At 40.3% G+C, this 15,526-nt stretch overlaps 1 protein-coding gene across 5 annotated transcripts in view; it reads left to right on the top strand.

The window, feature by feature from the left end:
- NKAIN2 (sodium/potassium transporting ATPase interacting 2) overlaps positions 1-15,526 on the top strand; it is a gene marked incomplete at its 3' end in the record, with an annotated part of 446,279 nt that overhangs the window by 245,092 nt on the left and 185,661 nt on the right. For all 5 annotated transcript variants that reach the window (XM_079970822.1, XM_079970818.1, XM_079970820.1 and 2 more), the window contains one exon: positions 1,591-1,671. In XM_079970822.1, coding sequence (XP_079826948.1) covers positions 1,591-1,671 — 81 coding nt within the window. The remainder of the gene's footprint in view (positions 1-1,590; positions 1,672-15,526) is intronic.

Below are 15,526 nucleotides of genomic sequence, written 5' to 3'. Positions count from 1 at the left end.
TCAGGCATTATCCCCTATTTCCTCCAATGTCTCTACACTGAGGAGATTTGAAGTTTTTGCTTTGGTTTTTGATTAGCTACACTTTAATAACAGCTTGAGGTCTGGATATAATTCTAATCTTAACTGTGCTTTGTTGAACAAGCCTGCTACATGTTTTGAAGTTGGCTTGTTTCAACAAACCATAGTTAAGATTAACCACAATTTGTTTGGTTCAAACAAAGTAGCAAACTATGGTGAATCAAAAACTGTGACCAAAGTGGAACGAAATGATTTTCATTGAATTGTAGAACAAGAACTACTATTCTTATCAAAACACAATGGGTTGGGTTCAGACTTGCCTGAGATCCAATGGAAACTTCCACTGCAGGAAGAGGGAGGTTATCTTTACAAATACCAACTTTCTCCTATAGCCTACAGCTTCAATCCCCCCCCCCCAGTTGTTCCAATTTTGGAGACTTCTGGAGCATCATTTTAGTGGTGAGGAGGCACAGGCAGAATGCAAAATAACTTTCTCCTTCCTCCACAATGAAGCTCCTGTGCTGGTCTGGATCCAGTTATTCCGCCCACATACAAACACACTTTTATGCAAAGATTGCATTTGAAATATAACATATGGTACACACAGCAATTTATTATTATGAAAAAGGATGTCAAAATGTGGAAGGTGGTCAAAAACAAAAGCACTGTAATGACCACAGAAATATGAGCTATCAAACTAATAAAAAGAATTTAATGATGACAGTGTGTAAAATTAACTAAATGGAATATAATAGCATTGAATAACTAAAACACAGACACAGTGTTTAACATGGATAGAACAAAGAACATTTACTAAATAACAAAATGAGGATGCATAGCCTTATGGCTGTGTTTATACTAGCTTGGAAAACAATTTTCCACATAAGTGATATAATGGGCCTGTATAATCAATTTAATTATTGTGAAAATGAGGCACATTAGCATAAAGCCCCCCCCCCCTTAATTTAGTCTTGTAGAAATATCAGAGGTTGTTTTGGAATTTTTGTTTGTTTGTTTTGGCAAAGACTCTAGCAAAGAAATAAAAAGGGGTGCCTAGAAGGTTGGTCCATGGATGCAGATGCAATGGAGAGAAGAAGGAGTGTTACAAGGAGTAACAGAAAGCTGTGCTAAATATGGAAGTCCTGCCCCTGTCCTCCTTACACTGTTAGAAACTCTCCATTGACCTAGTTTCTGAATTTCTACACCTGTATCAGGCAGTTTTAGAATTTCAAATATTCATCTGCAGCTATGGCACTTAGAAATATAGAACTTCTTTGTCATAAATACTGAGATACTTAGCTTTATATTACACTAAAGTCTTGCCACAAGCTGCAGTTCTGTGTAACATGACATATTAATACCCCTACAAGTTTTCTAAAACCAGCAGCTATAACTAGTTTGTTCCAAGTGGAATGGAAATATTTTCTTTTATGAATGAAACTCCACATAGCTTTAATGCATCGACAATACTAGGGTGTTGTTGTCATTTGAGATTTGTAGTTTAAACTTAATTTAAACACCGCTGATTTTGGGATTCATGATGCATTATTCCTTTTTTCCTTTTTTTTACAGTACGCTGTCTGGTTAGTCCTCTGGGTTACATGGAATGTATTTGTTATCTGCTTCTACTTGGAGGCTGGGGACCTATCAAAGGTAATTTGCCATCTGATATATCTAAGCCAACTGATGTTAACACCCTCTGAATTCTGAGGATGTTGCTTTGTATCTATTTAAACTCTTTCCATTTTTTAAAAATGAAGAAATCACCTTGGGAACAATGAATAAATTGCATGCCTTTTGCTGTGCATGTCCTAAATTGTTGCAGAAATCATGTAGGACTACAAGCTACCTACGTGATTTTGTGCAATTTTTTTGGGGGGGGGTGACTTCAGATATGAGAAATTTCATAGATCCCATACTTTCATTTAATGAGAACTTCATATCTGTAGTTATCAAAGGTGATAGTTAAGCAAAGGATAAATACATTTGTATTATGTAGCTTACTGCTTTCTGGTTCCTTTATAGAGTTGTGAACCTAATGTGAAAACATAAAATAGTTTTGCGAGAACTGAGGCATGATAGTGAGCCAAAGCATTGGAGTGTTACGTTCTCTACTCCTTGGCCCCTTGTTAAGATTATTGTGATGGGTTGATTAGTCTGTGATATAAAGGATATTTAAAGGAGTGAAAGTTTTGGTTGTATCTTATATTGTATGTGATTTCAGTGGACTTCCTTTCCCAAATGTAGAAGACACCTGTGGCTGAGCAAGAAGTACTGTTTCCCAATAGTGCTCTTCTGCCTTGAGTTTTATTAGAGAACATAAACACCTGCCTCCTTAAGTATATATTCTACTGCATCTCAATTTACTTGCTGCTCCATCATTTCCACGCTGTAGGAAAATAAGGCATGATCTGGCTTGTGTAGTCTGAACCCATGGCTTCTTCCTCTCCAAACAAGCCACTAGCAAAAGTTAAGGTTTGTTCTTAGCTACAGAAAACAATGGGATCTAAATCTGAATGCTGGTGGCTTACTGCATTTTGTTTTGTTACCATTATCACAAAAGTAATGTAAAGTTAGTGCATATGTTTCTTTCCTGGAAGTAGAGACATCTGAGGACATTGATCTTTGCAAATTCCAGTATAAACCAACCTGATCCACATGTCCTGGACTAATTTCAAGATTGGTATAACAATCAAACCCTCTTCCCAAGGAACTCTGGGAACTGTCGCTCTGCGAGGGGATAGGTGTCTCCTGACAACCCTCAATGCCCTTAGCAAACTACAGTTCCCAAGATTCTTTGGAGGAAGCTACAGCTGTTTAAAATGGTTTGATATTGCCATAAATGTAAAGTGCAGATGGGGCCTAGGTTGTTGAGTTCAATAGCTTCTCCTTTGTCACACATCTTTACATATTTCCGAAACTCCCTGGTAACAGCTGTATCACTGGATGCTGACCTATTCCTGATGTCCTCAATCACCAATCCATCACAGGCCTGCAGAGATTAGAATGTTAATATAAAATGTCAGTACAGTATAAGATGGTAATAGAAATAATCTAAAAACATAGAAAATGATTTGACCTAGCTGTAAACCAGCAACCATCTTGGCTATGAAACTCTAGTGTGCCCATTGCAGAAAATATTCAGGCTAGTAATGAGGTAAACTGTGAATTTCATCTAGAAGAGCATCTGTTAGATTGTCTCATAGATATCTCATTGAATTCTTTGCATTACTTGAATTTGCAGCTGAGAATAAATATGACATCAAATGTGTAATGGCACTCCTGAGCATTTCCTCCTGCTGGGAAAGTAAGATTGAATCTTTAAAAAAGAAAGATATTGCACTGAATTAGCTCTAAATAGAGAATAAAAAGTAACCTTTAGGGAAGCATAGGGCTAAGCATTATCTTACACGAGGGACATGGCTGAGGTTGTAAACCATGAGAGATAATCTTGCACAAGATGGTTTTAGGAATTGCTAAGTAAAAATTACAGTCTAATAATTGCCCAGCTGGGTATACTTTGTTGTATATGGGTATGATTTATGGCTCTCTGCCACATAAAATATTTGTGGGGGTGGGGAGAGGTAAGTTTTGAGGCTTACTTCTCTTGCCTACGTACGGCTGGTTTTCTATCATTACTCAGTAATATCAAGATGCCAACAACACATTTCAAGCTACTGGCATATCTTCTGTGGAGAAGTTTACTAATGGCTGCTTCCTTTGCCCCCCCTTCCCCTTGTCACAGAGGTCATGTCATTTTTTACAGCTGCTCTTTATTGAAGTGAAAAGATAACGATAATGGGCTATTCAGAACGATGAGATTACCACCTCCTCATAAGATTGAAGCAGTTAAAGAACTGCCAGTGAGGAGCTTAGCAGAGCTGTTCACATCACATTATAGCCTGGGACAGATACATAGTTTGAAGTTTGGCAGTGGACTCAGAACACTTCATGTCACTGTGTCACTGTTAATGTCTTACCTATGACAGCATGGCTTTCACAGCCTGTCAAAATTATTATGATCATGTAGCCTGGTGACAAAAAGAAGGACAAAAGATATGTTTTAGAAAGTCGCTCTATACAAATAAAATTTGCTGTCAGGAATTCGTATCACCCAGAGCATATCCTGTTACACAAGTACCTTTAAATCACTAGTCACCATGTTGCCACCACCTCAGTCATATATCTGCCTTACTTAGTAGAAACAGACTAATTTACTATTTTTTAATGTTATTTTTTAAGACAGAAATTATATCTAATTCACAAACTGGATTCAATGGAGGTGCATCTGGTGCCCTTACTTCAAAGAACACTGGGTGTTTGCATCACATTTTCATTTCCCTCTTACTACCTTTAAAGAAGGTAACTTGAAAGTATTGGCATGGAAAGAGTTTGCAATGTTATACTGAACACAAGTATAACGCGGGTTGGGACGCGGGTGGCGCTGTGGGTAAAAGCCTCAGCGCCTAGGGCTTGCCGATCGAAAGGTCGGCGGTTCGAATCCCTGCGGCGGGGTGCGCTCCCGCTGCTCGGTCCCAGCGCCTGCCAACCTAGCAGTTCGAAAGCACCCCCGGGTGCAAGTAGATAAATAGAGACCGCTTACCAGCGGGAAGGTAAACGGCGTTTCTGTGTGCGGCTCTGACTCGCCAGAGCAGCAATGTCACGCTGGCCACGTGACCCGGAAGTGTCTCCGGACAGCGCTGGCCCCTGGCCTCTTAAGTGAGATGGGCGCACAACCCCAGAGTCTGTCAAGACTGGCCCATACGGGCAGGGGTACCTTTACCTTTACCTTTTTACTGAACACAAGATTAACTGAAAATATTTCTTTCTTTCTACTTGTGGAGTCAAAGTTGCCATGGCATCAAGTGTAACTTGGCATTAAGAAAGATACATCAAGTGATGCTCCAAAATCTTCTCAGTCTGGAGACAGCACAGTACTATACAGGTCCACCCCAAAGCAAGTCCCATTGAGCTCAGTGAGGCAGTAATTGATGACATAGTGGGGTGGTAGTACTTACCACACCTCAGATTTGTCATGTTGTTGCTGCTTTCCAGGAGATGGATGGGCAAGCCAGTGATGGCAAGGCCAGCATGGTGCAAGCACACTGGCAAAAGCACCAGATTGGATTTGCCCATGGGTTTGCACCATACAGACTTTACTGCCACCCCCTACCTCTCACTTAGCAGCAACATGACCGATGGTTGGTCAGATGACTGATGCCCTACTACACCATCCACTATTCCCTCAGGGCCAGTGTTGACTGTTAATATGGCACAGACATCACACATTTGTCCCACCGCCCTCCTACTTCCAGTCCTCCCCTGTAAGCCCATCTCTTCTTTTATGCATCATTGTGAACTGCAACAATATAGTTTCATTCAGTATTAACTGAGCTGAAGTTTCTCAGAAAAGGCTTTGCTGAGAATTTTCTCTTCTTTCTCAACACTGACTATTGAAGAAAATCTCCACCATCCTCTTTGATGATATTCAGCTTAATGCCCTACTACTTTCATCCCCATCGAATGGGGCAGACTACTTTTGCTCAGCCTTCCTTTAAAGCCTGACTCTTTGGGAAGACTTTTGTGGCTAGTTGATTATATATATTTAGTTTCCAATGGTTTGTTTTTGGTCCTGTTTTGTTTTATAAGTTTCTGCTGCACTGTAGTGTTCATAATTTTTACTATGGTATTATTTTTCTGTGTTTCTGTTTTATTTGTTTTTTGTAATAGTTCTAAATTACTTAGACTTAAAGAAAACTCAAAGTGGTATACAACAGTAAAAACACGTGTTGAAACAATTTAAAACTAAAAACTAAGAACTAAGAAACTAAAAACTAAGAAACAGATAAGTTTCTAGTTCAATTGGTCAGAGAAAGTCCAAGCAACCAGATGGGATTTTACTACATAAATTCTGTACCAGCTGCAGCTTCCAGACCATTCTCATGGTAGCCCTGCATAGAGTTCAGTATTTCAAATAGAACATCAGCAATGAATTAATTTTATTGTTTAAATGTTTTGATATCAGTTCCTTGATGTCAGTGCCCTACACATGTAGGTTTTACCTTTTCACACATGTTCAACTCATGCATATCAAGGGGGGCTATTGGGATGGGGCTACCAAGATCTGCCCAGCTCATATGTTGATTTTAACATGTGAGCTAGCTTCTGAAAAGGACTTTATTCCTAGACTGCTTTACAGACTGCTTTCAACACCAGGTGATTTTGAGCTCAGCCTAGAAAGAAACTGGTAGCCAGTGAAGGTGACTTAATGCATACATAATATGCTCTGGTTTGCAAACACCATCCTCCCTCCCTCCCACCCCAGACAGCAGTCATGCAAACACAGGCTGAACTAGGTGAAGCTTCCTAACTAGATTCAAAGGTATAGTTTGGATTTAAAGATATTAGCTTCTTTCAATGATATTTTACATTGCCTTAATTTTATTGTACATATTTATCTCTCACTGTCCCTGTGCTAAAGATATGTAGGCAGAACAATCGTCTGAAGCACTAGTAGCAAGTCACTGAGGATAAACTGTCGCACATTAAAATAAACAATTACTCCAAAGAGACAAATAATTGGAGATACTAAATATCAAGCCGCAGATTATAGTAGCAGAGAATGCCTACATTTGTTGAAAAGGGAGTTATAAACGGAGACATTCCCTTTGCTTGTTTCCCCTTTCTAAATCTTTTTGAATGGGTTTGGGGAGAGCTGTGCTTTCTACTTGAGAGAGTATTGAAACCGAACATGGGAAACCTAACCAACTATGAACATATTAGATGGTAGTGGGCAAACTGCATTGCGACCTGATAGCCGGATAAAGAAGACACATGGGGTGGGTTGAACTAGGACTGCTTTATTTAAGATTAAAACCCATTAAAAAAAACCCTGCTGGGGAAACACTATTGGTGCAGGAGCAAGCATGGATCTGAAATAATATGCAGCCTTTAGGGCAACCAAAAGCCCTGCCTGCAGGACCTGGATGCACAGCTGTCCAGCCTGCCCATTCCCAAGAGCCACCATGAAGGTGAGTAGGAAGGCTATGCTGTTCCACCCCACACACCCTGAGGCCCCATAGCTTTGGTTCAATAAAGCAGTTTAGCTTCAAGGGCAGCCCTAGAGCCCAGAGAGTAAGCTTCAGGATGAGCCCATCACTCAGAAAGGTGCATAAAGGGGGTCACTACTCCCCTTCCCTCACCTGAACCACCAGAGGTTATTGGTTTAAAGAGCAGTTTAACCTAATTAACAACACAGGAGTCCTTCTAGTGCCCACCACCCAGTCAGTAGGGCAGGGATTTTCAACCAGTGTGCTGTCGCACCCTGGGGTGTCTTGAACGATGGACAGGGGTGCTGTGGGCAACGCTGGCCTCTGTCCCTCTTTCCTTCCCTCCTTCCTCTGATGCCCTCTCAGGTCTCTGCCTCCCAAAGACTTGCACACATGTTTATTGCGGTAGCCCTGGCTATAAGCTCCCCAGGCAAACAGTGCCTCTGGGAAACACCTCTCTTTGGGGCAGAGGGGGCAGCTCAGAGACCTGGGGTGGCAGTTGCTGCCTGGAGGACTCCGAAGTAGAGGGGAGAGGAGAGGAGGCTGAGGGAACACTCCACTAGGGAGGCTGTTCAAAAAGGGGTAAGGGGCTGCCAGTTCTGCAGGCAAGGGGTGACATAACTGGGCTCCTCAGCCCCACAGGGGTGCCTCAGAAAGAATGTAGTTGGTCAAGGGAGCCATGGACTCAAAAAGGTTGAAAACCTCTGCAGTAAGGAGCAGGACAGCCCTCCAAATAGAGAATTGTCCTATGTAAAGTAAGACACATGGCCACCCTTTGTTTGCTAGGGCAAAGCTCTGGAATATATGAAAGAATAATATGCCACACATCTATAATTGGAAAGGTTTTGTGCGATGGTGATGAAACATGTTCCTGGTTGTAGCATAAAACGATGGGTTCACTGAGATATCCACATGCATGGGAAAATCACTGGTACAGTGCCCTACAGAGCAAAAGATTGCCTTCCCTAGCTGTGATTCAGCCTTATTGATCCAGAGACATCTGCAGCAGCAGTCTACCTTGACATGCTGCTGCTGCTACTGCAGCAGCAGCAGCTGCTGAGATTTCTGGAGTGCAGAAGACTATCTGTAAGGCTAGAACAGCGACAGGGGCTGGATCTCTAGACACATCCAAAAAAAAAAAAACGTGTTGCAGGAAAACACATTGTAAACTTCATAATGAGAAATCACGTTGGCAAAAGACGGGACTCCACATTGCTATCTGGTGTCACAGTGCTATAGCGCATATAAAACACTTTCTTTACTAATGTCTCTTATACTAATAATAATAACAATTTTTTTATTTATACTCCACCCTCCCCAGTTCAGAAAACCGGGCTCAGGGTGGCTAACAACAAAATTAAAACACTTAATTGTAAAAGCAGCATAAAATACAGTATAAAAACATGAATAACAATAAAAATCAAAAATCAATTTGGGGAAAATCCATCTAATAAGCATTAGATAGTCACTAGGGCTAGCTGGCTGAATTAGTCCTACTAGAGAGCCCTGTAGCAGTAAGAGCATAATGAAATGGACTGTTGAGGTTCTCATACACGGCATGCATTGAGGACCTGGTAAAGGTAAAGGTACCCCTGCCCGTACGGGCCAGTCTTGACAGACTCTGGGGTTGTGCGCCCATCTCACTTAAGAGGCCAGGGGCCAGCGCTGTCCGGAGACACTTCCGGGTCACGTGGCCAGCGTGACATCGCTGCTCTGGCGAGCCAGAGCCGCACACGGAAACGCCGTTTACCTTCCCGCTGGTAAGCGGTCCCTATTTATCTACTTGCACCCGGAGGTGCTTTCGAACTGCTAGGTTGGCAGGCGCTGGGACCGAGCAGCGGGAGCGCACCCCGCCGCAGGGATTCGAACCGCCGACCTTTCGATCGGCAAGTCCTAGGCGCTGAGGCTTTAACCCACAGCGCCACCTGCATTGAGGACCTGAGGTCCATACAAATACCTAAGGTAGCACTTCCAGCTTCCTGGTATTAAATTTTCAGTAATGAGTCAGTTAAATGTGACATTTCAAAAGGATGTTTAACACACCAGTTAAAAATACTAAGTGTTTTGTAATGTTTAAAAGGTAGGAAATTAATTTTTTAACATGACAATGTGGTGATTTGTTCATTGTATTAATCCTTCCATATTAGCTACAAGAGTGATTTGGCACTAGAGATGCATTGGTGCCTTATTAGTTTATAACCATCAAAGAAATAATTAAATCGTTGTGGTTCACATTTATAATGAAGTGGTTAGCAGTTAAATTTCAGTGTTGCGTGTATTCTAATAAGGCTACCTGCAGGATATTTAATTTTGAACACATTACCTTCTTTGGATATTGGTTTAACAGATGTTCTGTTAAGATAACAGTGAAATTAAATTAGTTTTCTTCTCAAAGCATCTGGTTAACTTTGTAGGTAAATGCCTTTGAGCACAAAATCTGACCAGGATTTTTTGGACAAATAGCTATCAAAATGTTTTAAGTAAATGACTTCATTTTATTTTTCTAACTTCTATTACTCAGGGCAGATTTGACATGGTTGATCATATATCTAACAAATGAAAATTGAAAATAGTGCTGGGATCCAACAGCGTAGGGTTATATTGAAGGTAGTTTCATGGGCAGATACTATTAAGCATGCTTGTGGTTCCAGATAAATTGGTTTGCAGCATATTTTTTTTAACCTCAGCATCTCTACCAGTTAGAATGGAACTCATTACAAAATTAAATTCCCCATTACTGTAGATACAGCACATTTGGGCAAGCTTTCATGAACACTTCCATTTTTGTACTCTCAACTAATAATTCATATGGTAAAGGTGATAGGATAGAGGGGAAATTGTATTCATGGTCTGTTAGAAATGGTTGGATACACAGCAGCCTGCATTGGAGGTTTTGGCCTAGTTTTTTTATTATTTAAATGTAAAGATGCCCAACCTTGAAATCATAGGGTGGATAACAATAAGATAAAAAAGAGGAAACTGGCCCTTCTTGAATTTCACATTTGAAATACTATTATTAAAATAGCCAAAAACATATTGCTGCTGAAACTTCCAATACAGTTCAACCACAGTTCCCAAACTTCAGCCCAGATATCACAAAAGGTTTTGGAACAGTTCAAAAAAAGGGGGTTACACCAGTAGTAGTTTTTAAGTAGTTTCTATGAGAAGGAGTTACACACTTGTAAAACAGCTATTGAAAATGCTTTTCTATATGATGTAATAAAGTGCCAGACTCTGTTTGTTAGTTGTCTTCCTGCCTTCCCTTGGTATAATCTGCATGCTAATTCATTGGTTAGTGGAAAACTCTAAACAGATTGCTAATTCTTGGTTAAAAAGAAAAAGAAAATCCATGAAACATCAGGCCTGACAGCTTATCTGTACTCCACATCAGTAGCGCCCCTCCTCTGAATAAAAGATCAGGTTGTTATCTGTTTGGTATACTTGATCGATTTTGCTGTCCATGTGGCATACATCTATGTAGAATTGCTTGCTAGAATTGGTGCACAGACAATAAATTGCTCCAGAATGCATACCCTCCAACATTTCTCCAAAGAAAATAGGGACGTCCTAGTCCATAATGATGATGATGATACTCTGGGTGGCTTCCAACACATATAAAACATAAAACTATATAGGACTGCCTTCAGATGTCTTCTAAAAGTTGTATAGTTACTTATCTCCTTGGCTCTGGGGTCACATAACTCCATACCCTCCAACAATTCTCCAATGAAAATAGGGACATCCTAAGGAAAAGCGGGACCTTCTGGGGTCAAATAAAAAACTGGGGTGGCTTCTGTAAATTCAGGATGTCCCTGGAAAATAGGGGCAGTTGAACAGTCTGAGACTGGTGTAGCTGAGGGTCCCAATCCTCATACTACACAGAGGCTCAATGGAGCTTTGCAAACATAGGATCCAAAGCCACCAACAACCCTATGTGACAAGCTCCATTTTGATATTATCTGCTGGCAATAGCTTCCTACTCAATTTGGTGAAGCTCAGGTGACCACTGTGGTGGAGCTCTGACAACGAGCAGCATGGTGGAGGCCAGGATAATGTCCTAGCAGCCACCCCCACCCCCACTGCCACACACATCATCCACAAAGGAGTTAGGAGTGCACTGAACATCAGCTAAGTCTAATAAAGCATACTTTTAAATTTATTTTAATATGCCTGAATTACCTTTCTTTCTAAATAAATCTTAATTTTGTTGTGGTTATTATTTGTTTTGTCAAGGTTATTCGGCAGTTCTTGACTAAATCTGATATTTAAAAGTGCAGCACTCTGTGTGTAGTAGGGGGGAAAGAAAATAGATATTTGCGAGACCATCCATTAAATACAAAAGGTGTGCATGAACTATACCAGGTCTCCCCTAATAATTTCTGAGTTTCCAGCTCTACAATTCTATGATTCTGTGATCTTGGGAGAGATTGCCCATCTCAATTCTTTAAGCACATCAACTTCACTCCTGGTTGTTATATCTTTTAGAGCTCCCATCAGCCTAGGTATTTAAAAAATGGTATCAGTATTTGATAACTTGAACTTAGCTTAAAAACAGAAAAAAACAGAGGTGGGGGGGGGGAGAGAGATTTTGAGAATAAGAAGCATATGCCTCATCCAGAACAAACTTCTGGGCTTTTAGGAGACACACCAGAAGGACAAGCTAATGCACCTTAAAATAGAAAAATGGAACTCTACTTTAATATTGGGAAAATAATAATAATAGAGCAGTTACTTAATACATTAAGATATCCAATTACTTTAAATAAAAACAAGTGCTTAATACATTAAAATAATTACCTAACACATTATTAAATAGGTGTCATTCTGATAAAGTTCATGTGCAATTAATCAGCATCACTATCTTTGTGGTATATTGTACCGGCAGATACCAGTGACTTTCACCACTCAGGGTAAAGTGTTTCATAAACATGCCACAGCTTGCTCAGCTCAACATGTGAATTTAAAATTGTTTATCTGCACAATATCCCAATTTATTGTGATGTGTTTTTTCATGCAAACCTACTGAAAATTTGTGATGGGCTTAAGATGCAGTCCAACACCCATTTGCCTCATTGTTGAACTCAATAAGACTTTCATTTGAGTAGGCATGTAGAGGATTGTACTTTACATTTCTTTAAACTTCCAGAATTACCAAGAACTTTAAGATACGTTTTGCTGCCAAATGAAGGTGGGGGTAGGAAATGGACAAAATCATACTCAGGTGCTCTTTTCCTCAAATGTTTATTACTATGCTATTTTATAATGGAAAATCAGGTAAAATACACCTTATTCCATTTTGTCATATAATGTCATACATTTGTGAATTCAGTCCTAGAGAGTCCAGGTCGAGCTTAATGCATCTCCTTTCAACATCTGCAGCAACAATTTCAGTGGGATTAATTTAAGGTGTATGCTATCTATTCAAGAGTCGATTGCAGTAGTATAGCATTATATTCCACTTATCAAGCTACTGCAAACACCTATTTGGAAAGAAATTGGATTCTGTGTTTTGAGGGTAGGACTTCATTGATTAAGTAACCTTATGAACTGAACAGAAGTGCACTTGATTGTTGGTTTCATACTAAGAGCGTGTTCTTCAACAAGCAACAAAATAACAAAGCCCCTTTCTCCCAAAACAGCTGACTAATCCAGCAATTCTGAGGTGATCAGAACTTTATTAATTTGATTTTTCTTAGTGGTAAATTTGGTCTCACATGCTGCTGATACCATATGGCACAGGCTGTGGGACAGAGGTGTCTAATTAGCCCCTAGCTGTAATTCCTCCAGATGATCCATTAAAGAAGCTTTCAGACCAATTGATAAGTACAGTTTCAATAAGTTAGAAAAGCAATAACTGAAAATCCAAAAGTGGAAGAATTTGCAAATAGCCAAGCTATCACTGGCTGTTCCTGTTTCCTGTATCATTCCTGTATCTTAGTTCCTCCCCCAAGTGTACAGACAAAGGGGGGGGGCCTACTATTAATAACTACCGTACTTGATGCTGGTCAACATGGCATTGGTGTAAAGGAAGACATTTCTCTAGTGGGAAAAGGAATTTTCCCCCCTCCACTGTTTCAATGGGGGTTAACAATGGAAGCTAGGTCATCAGGGCAAATGGGGCACTGCTCCCCCAACCTCAGTTTGTGCTCTGCCACCATCTGTCTGCCTTCTTACTTGCAACTATTCCAGGGGGTGGCAATGTTTGTCAACTTCTTCCTTAGTCTCAGTGCTGCCCTGGTGCAACTCCAGAGGGAAAAGGATAGGAATAATAATAGAATTAGCTGGCACTACCTGCCATTAACTCTGGTCCCATCTGCTGTTGGTCTCTCTGCCTTTTGCCCTACCAGCCCCAGTGAGCCCCAGCCACAACTGGGACTCGTTTGCTAGGATGAGCCCAATATATTTTGTGACCTCCACTGGCCAGGGAAGAAGGAATGAGCGAATATCTACATCAGGAACAAAGGTGGGAGGAGATCAGTGGTGCCTCCTATTTGCCAAGAGGCCACTGCAGAGGAAGCATTGAGGGCAAACAGGGTGAGCATTGACGGCCAGCATGGCAACGACAGTGGACAATACATACTTTGGAGGCTGGATTTGCTGCCCCTATTGATTCTGCCACCTGAGGCAGTCACCAATTTGCCTCATGGGTGGGCCAGCACTGACCTTGGCAATAGCATATCTTATTTCTTTTTCCTACAGGATTCCCGCCCCCTCCCCCGATTCTGCTACTTCAGCTGACAACAGAAACTGTATTGGCAACCTGGTCATAATTTTGTACCCACCACAATCTAGAGTTGTTATGGGAAGAAAATGATGGGAATATTTTGGGGAAATTCTGCAAAGTGGCCTTCTTTTAGTAGTTTGTGGGAAGTTAGCAAGTGGGGGGAGCTCAGAAATTTCCTCAGACAAATGACTTCTGATCATTTTTTGGCTTAGCTCTACTACTTACTATCAACAGTCTCTACCATTTGGCCTTCCACAAACCCATGCAGGGACACAGCTGAGAACTGCTGGATGCTCAGCTGATTCCCCTTCTCAAAGTAAACATTATGGGTATGTGTGTGTGCATGCTTCGATTTCTCAGTGTGCTAAATTTGTGGTGATCTCTTTTAACCCAAGAAGAGCACATGGAAAGTTCACGGAAAGTAGTTTCATGAAATTAAAGACAGAGAGTTGAGTGAAACTGCTGAGCATTGATCAAAGATGATCAAAGTTCTAATAGCTGGTAAAACTCGACTATTGTTCTTTTAGCTACTTCCTGGGTCATTATGTGTATGTTTTTTTCATTTTTAATAAGGGGAAATGTGATGGGCTCTGATGTAATCAGGCATTTGTTTGGAAGGGAGGCTTGGGAAAAGGCTTGCTAGGTAACTGATTACAACTACTATGTAATTAGTTTTTCTTCATTAGCACATATAACCTGTTACAGGAATAAGAATATAATGATAATTGCACGACTCTTGGGTTTTGCTCTCTGAAATACCATAAGGAATGAAACTGGAGTAATTGGGAACTGTTACAAGAAATGTTTCCTTCTCACATATTTAAAGTAGACTTGCTTCCCTGGCTACTGAAATATCTCTTTAATTTTGTATTGACTTTTAAGAATTAAGAACACAATCCACTGATAAATTCTCCTCTGCAGACCCTTCTGAAAATCATGGGAGTTGCACATGAGCACAATAGGATGGATATATATATATAGTGTTTGTGTGTTAAATTTGTATACCATACTACCCTTCATCCAAAGATCACAGGGCAGTTCACAACATAAAAATACAAAATAAGAACACAAAATACAAAAACAAGCCAATAATCCTCCTCCCATAAACACATTTAAAAGGCCATATAACATTAATCAGCCAAAGGTTTGGTTGAAGAGAAACGTTTTCACCTGGTGCCTAAAGATATGTAGTGAAGGTTACTGGATGCAGAGTAAACAGTAATATGTACACAGTTTTAACTGGTCAACAGAAAAGGAAGCCACTGCTTCATTGGCTTGTGTTTTGAACTATGGCAATTCTTTTTTTAAAATAAAAAAAAAAGATACCAGTTATACTGCAACAGAGCTCCCAGATTTGACTGGGGCCACACAGCACTTTACTCTGCCAGATCTTTGTTTCTTTCCACTCAACGTTCCCACAATTGCATAAATGTTCGTTCACCATATACTGTGCTTATTTCTACAGAAATTTATTTTAGTTCTCTTCTTCTAGATTTTTTTTTTTAAAGTAGGATTGGGGAAGTGTAAGAATTTGGACAATTGTGTTTTGCTTGGCATTTAAAGTAAAATGTTGCAATTGTTGAGAAGTACATCCTTCTGTACTTCCAGAGGCATAAAACAACATGGTGCTAGTTTCAGCAGACAATTTCAGTCAGCTTTAATTAGGGCTTTAGAAGTGTTTACAAGCCAGTTACATATTCATATGTCATTGACAAATAATTGGGACTATAGCTAA

This window comes from Podarcis cretensis (genome assembly GCF_951804945.1).
Source record: "Podarcis cretensis genome assembly, chromosome: 3".
Lineage (NCBI taxonomy): Eukaryota > Metazoa > Chordata > Lepidosauria > Squamata > Lacertidae > Podarcis > Podarcis cretensis.
This window is presented reverse-complemented; position numbering and strand designations above follow the sequence as displayed.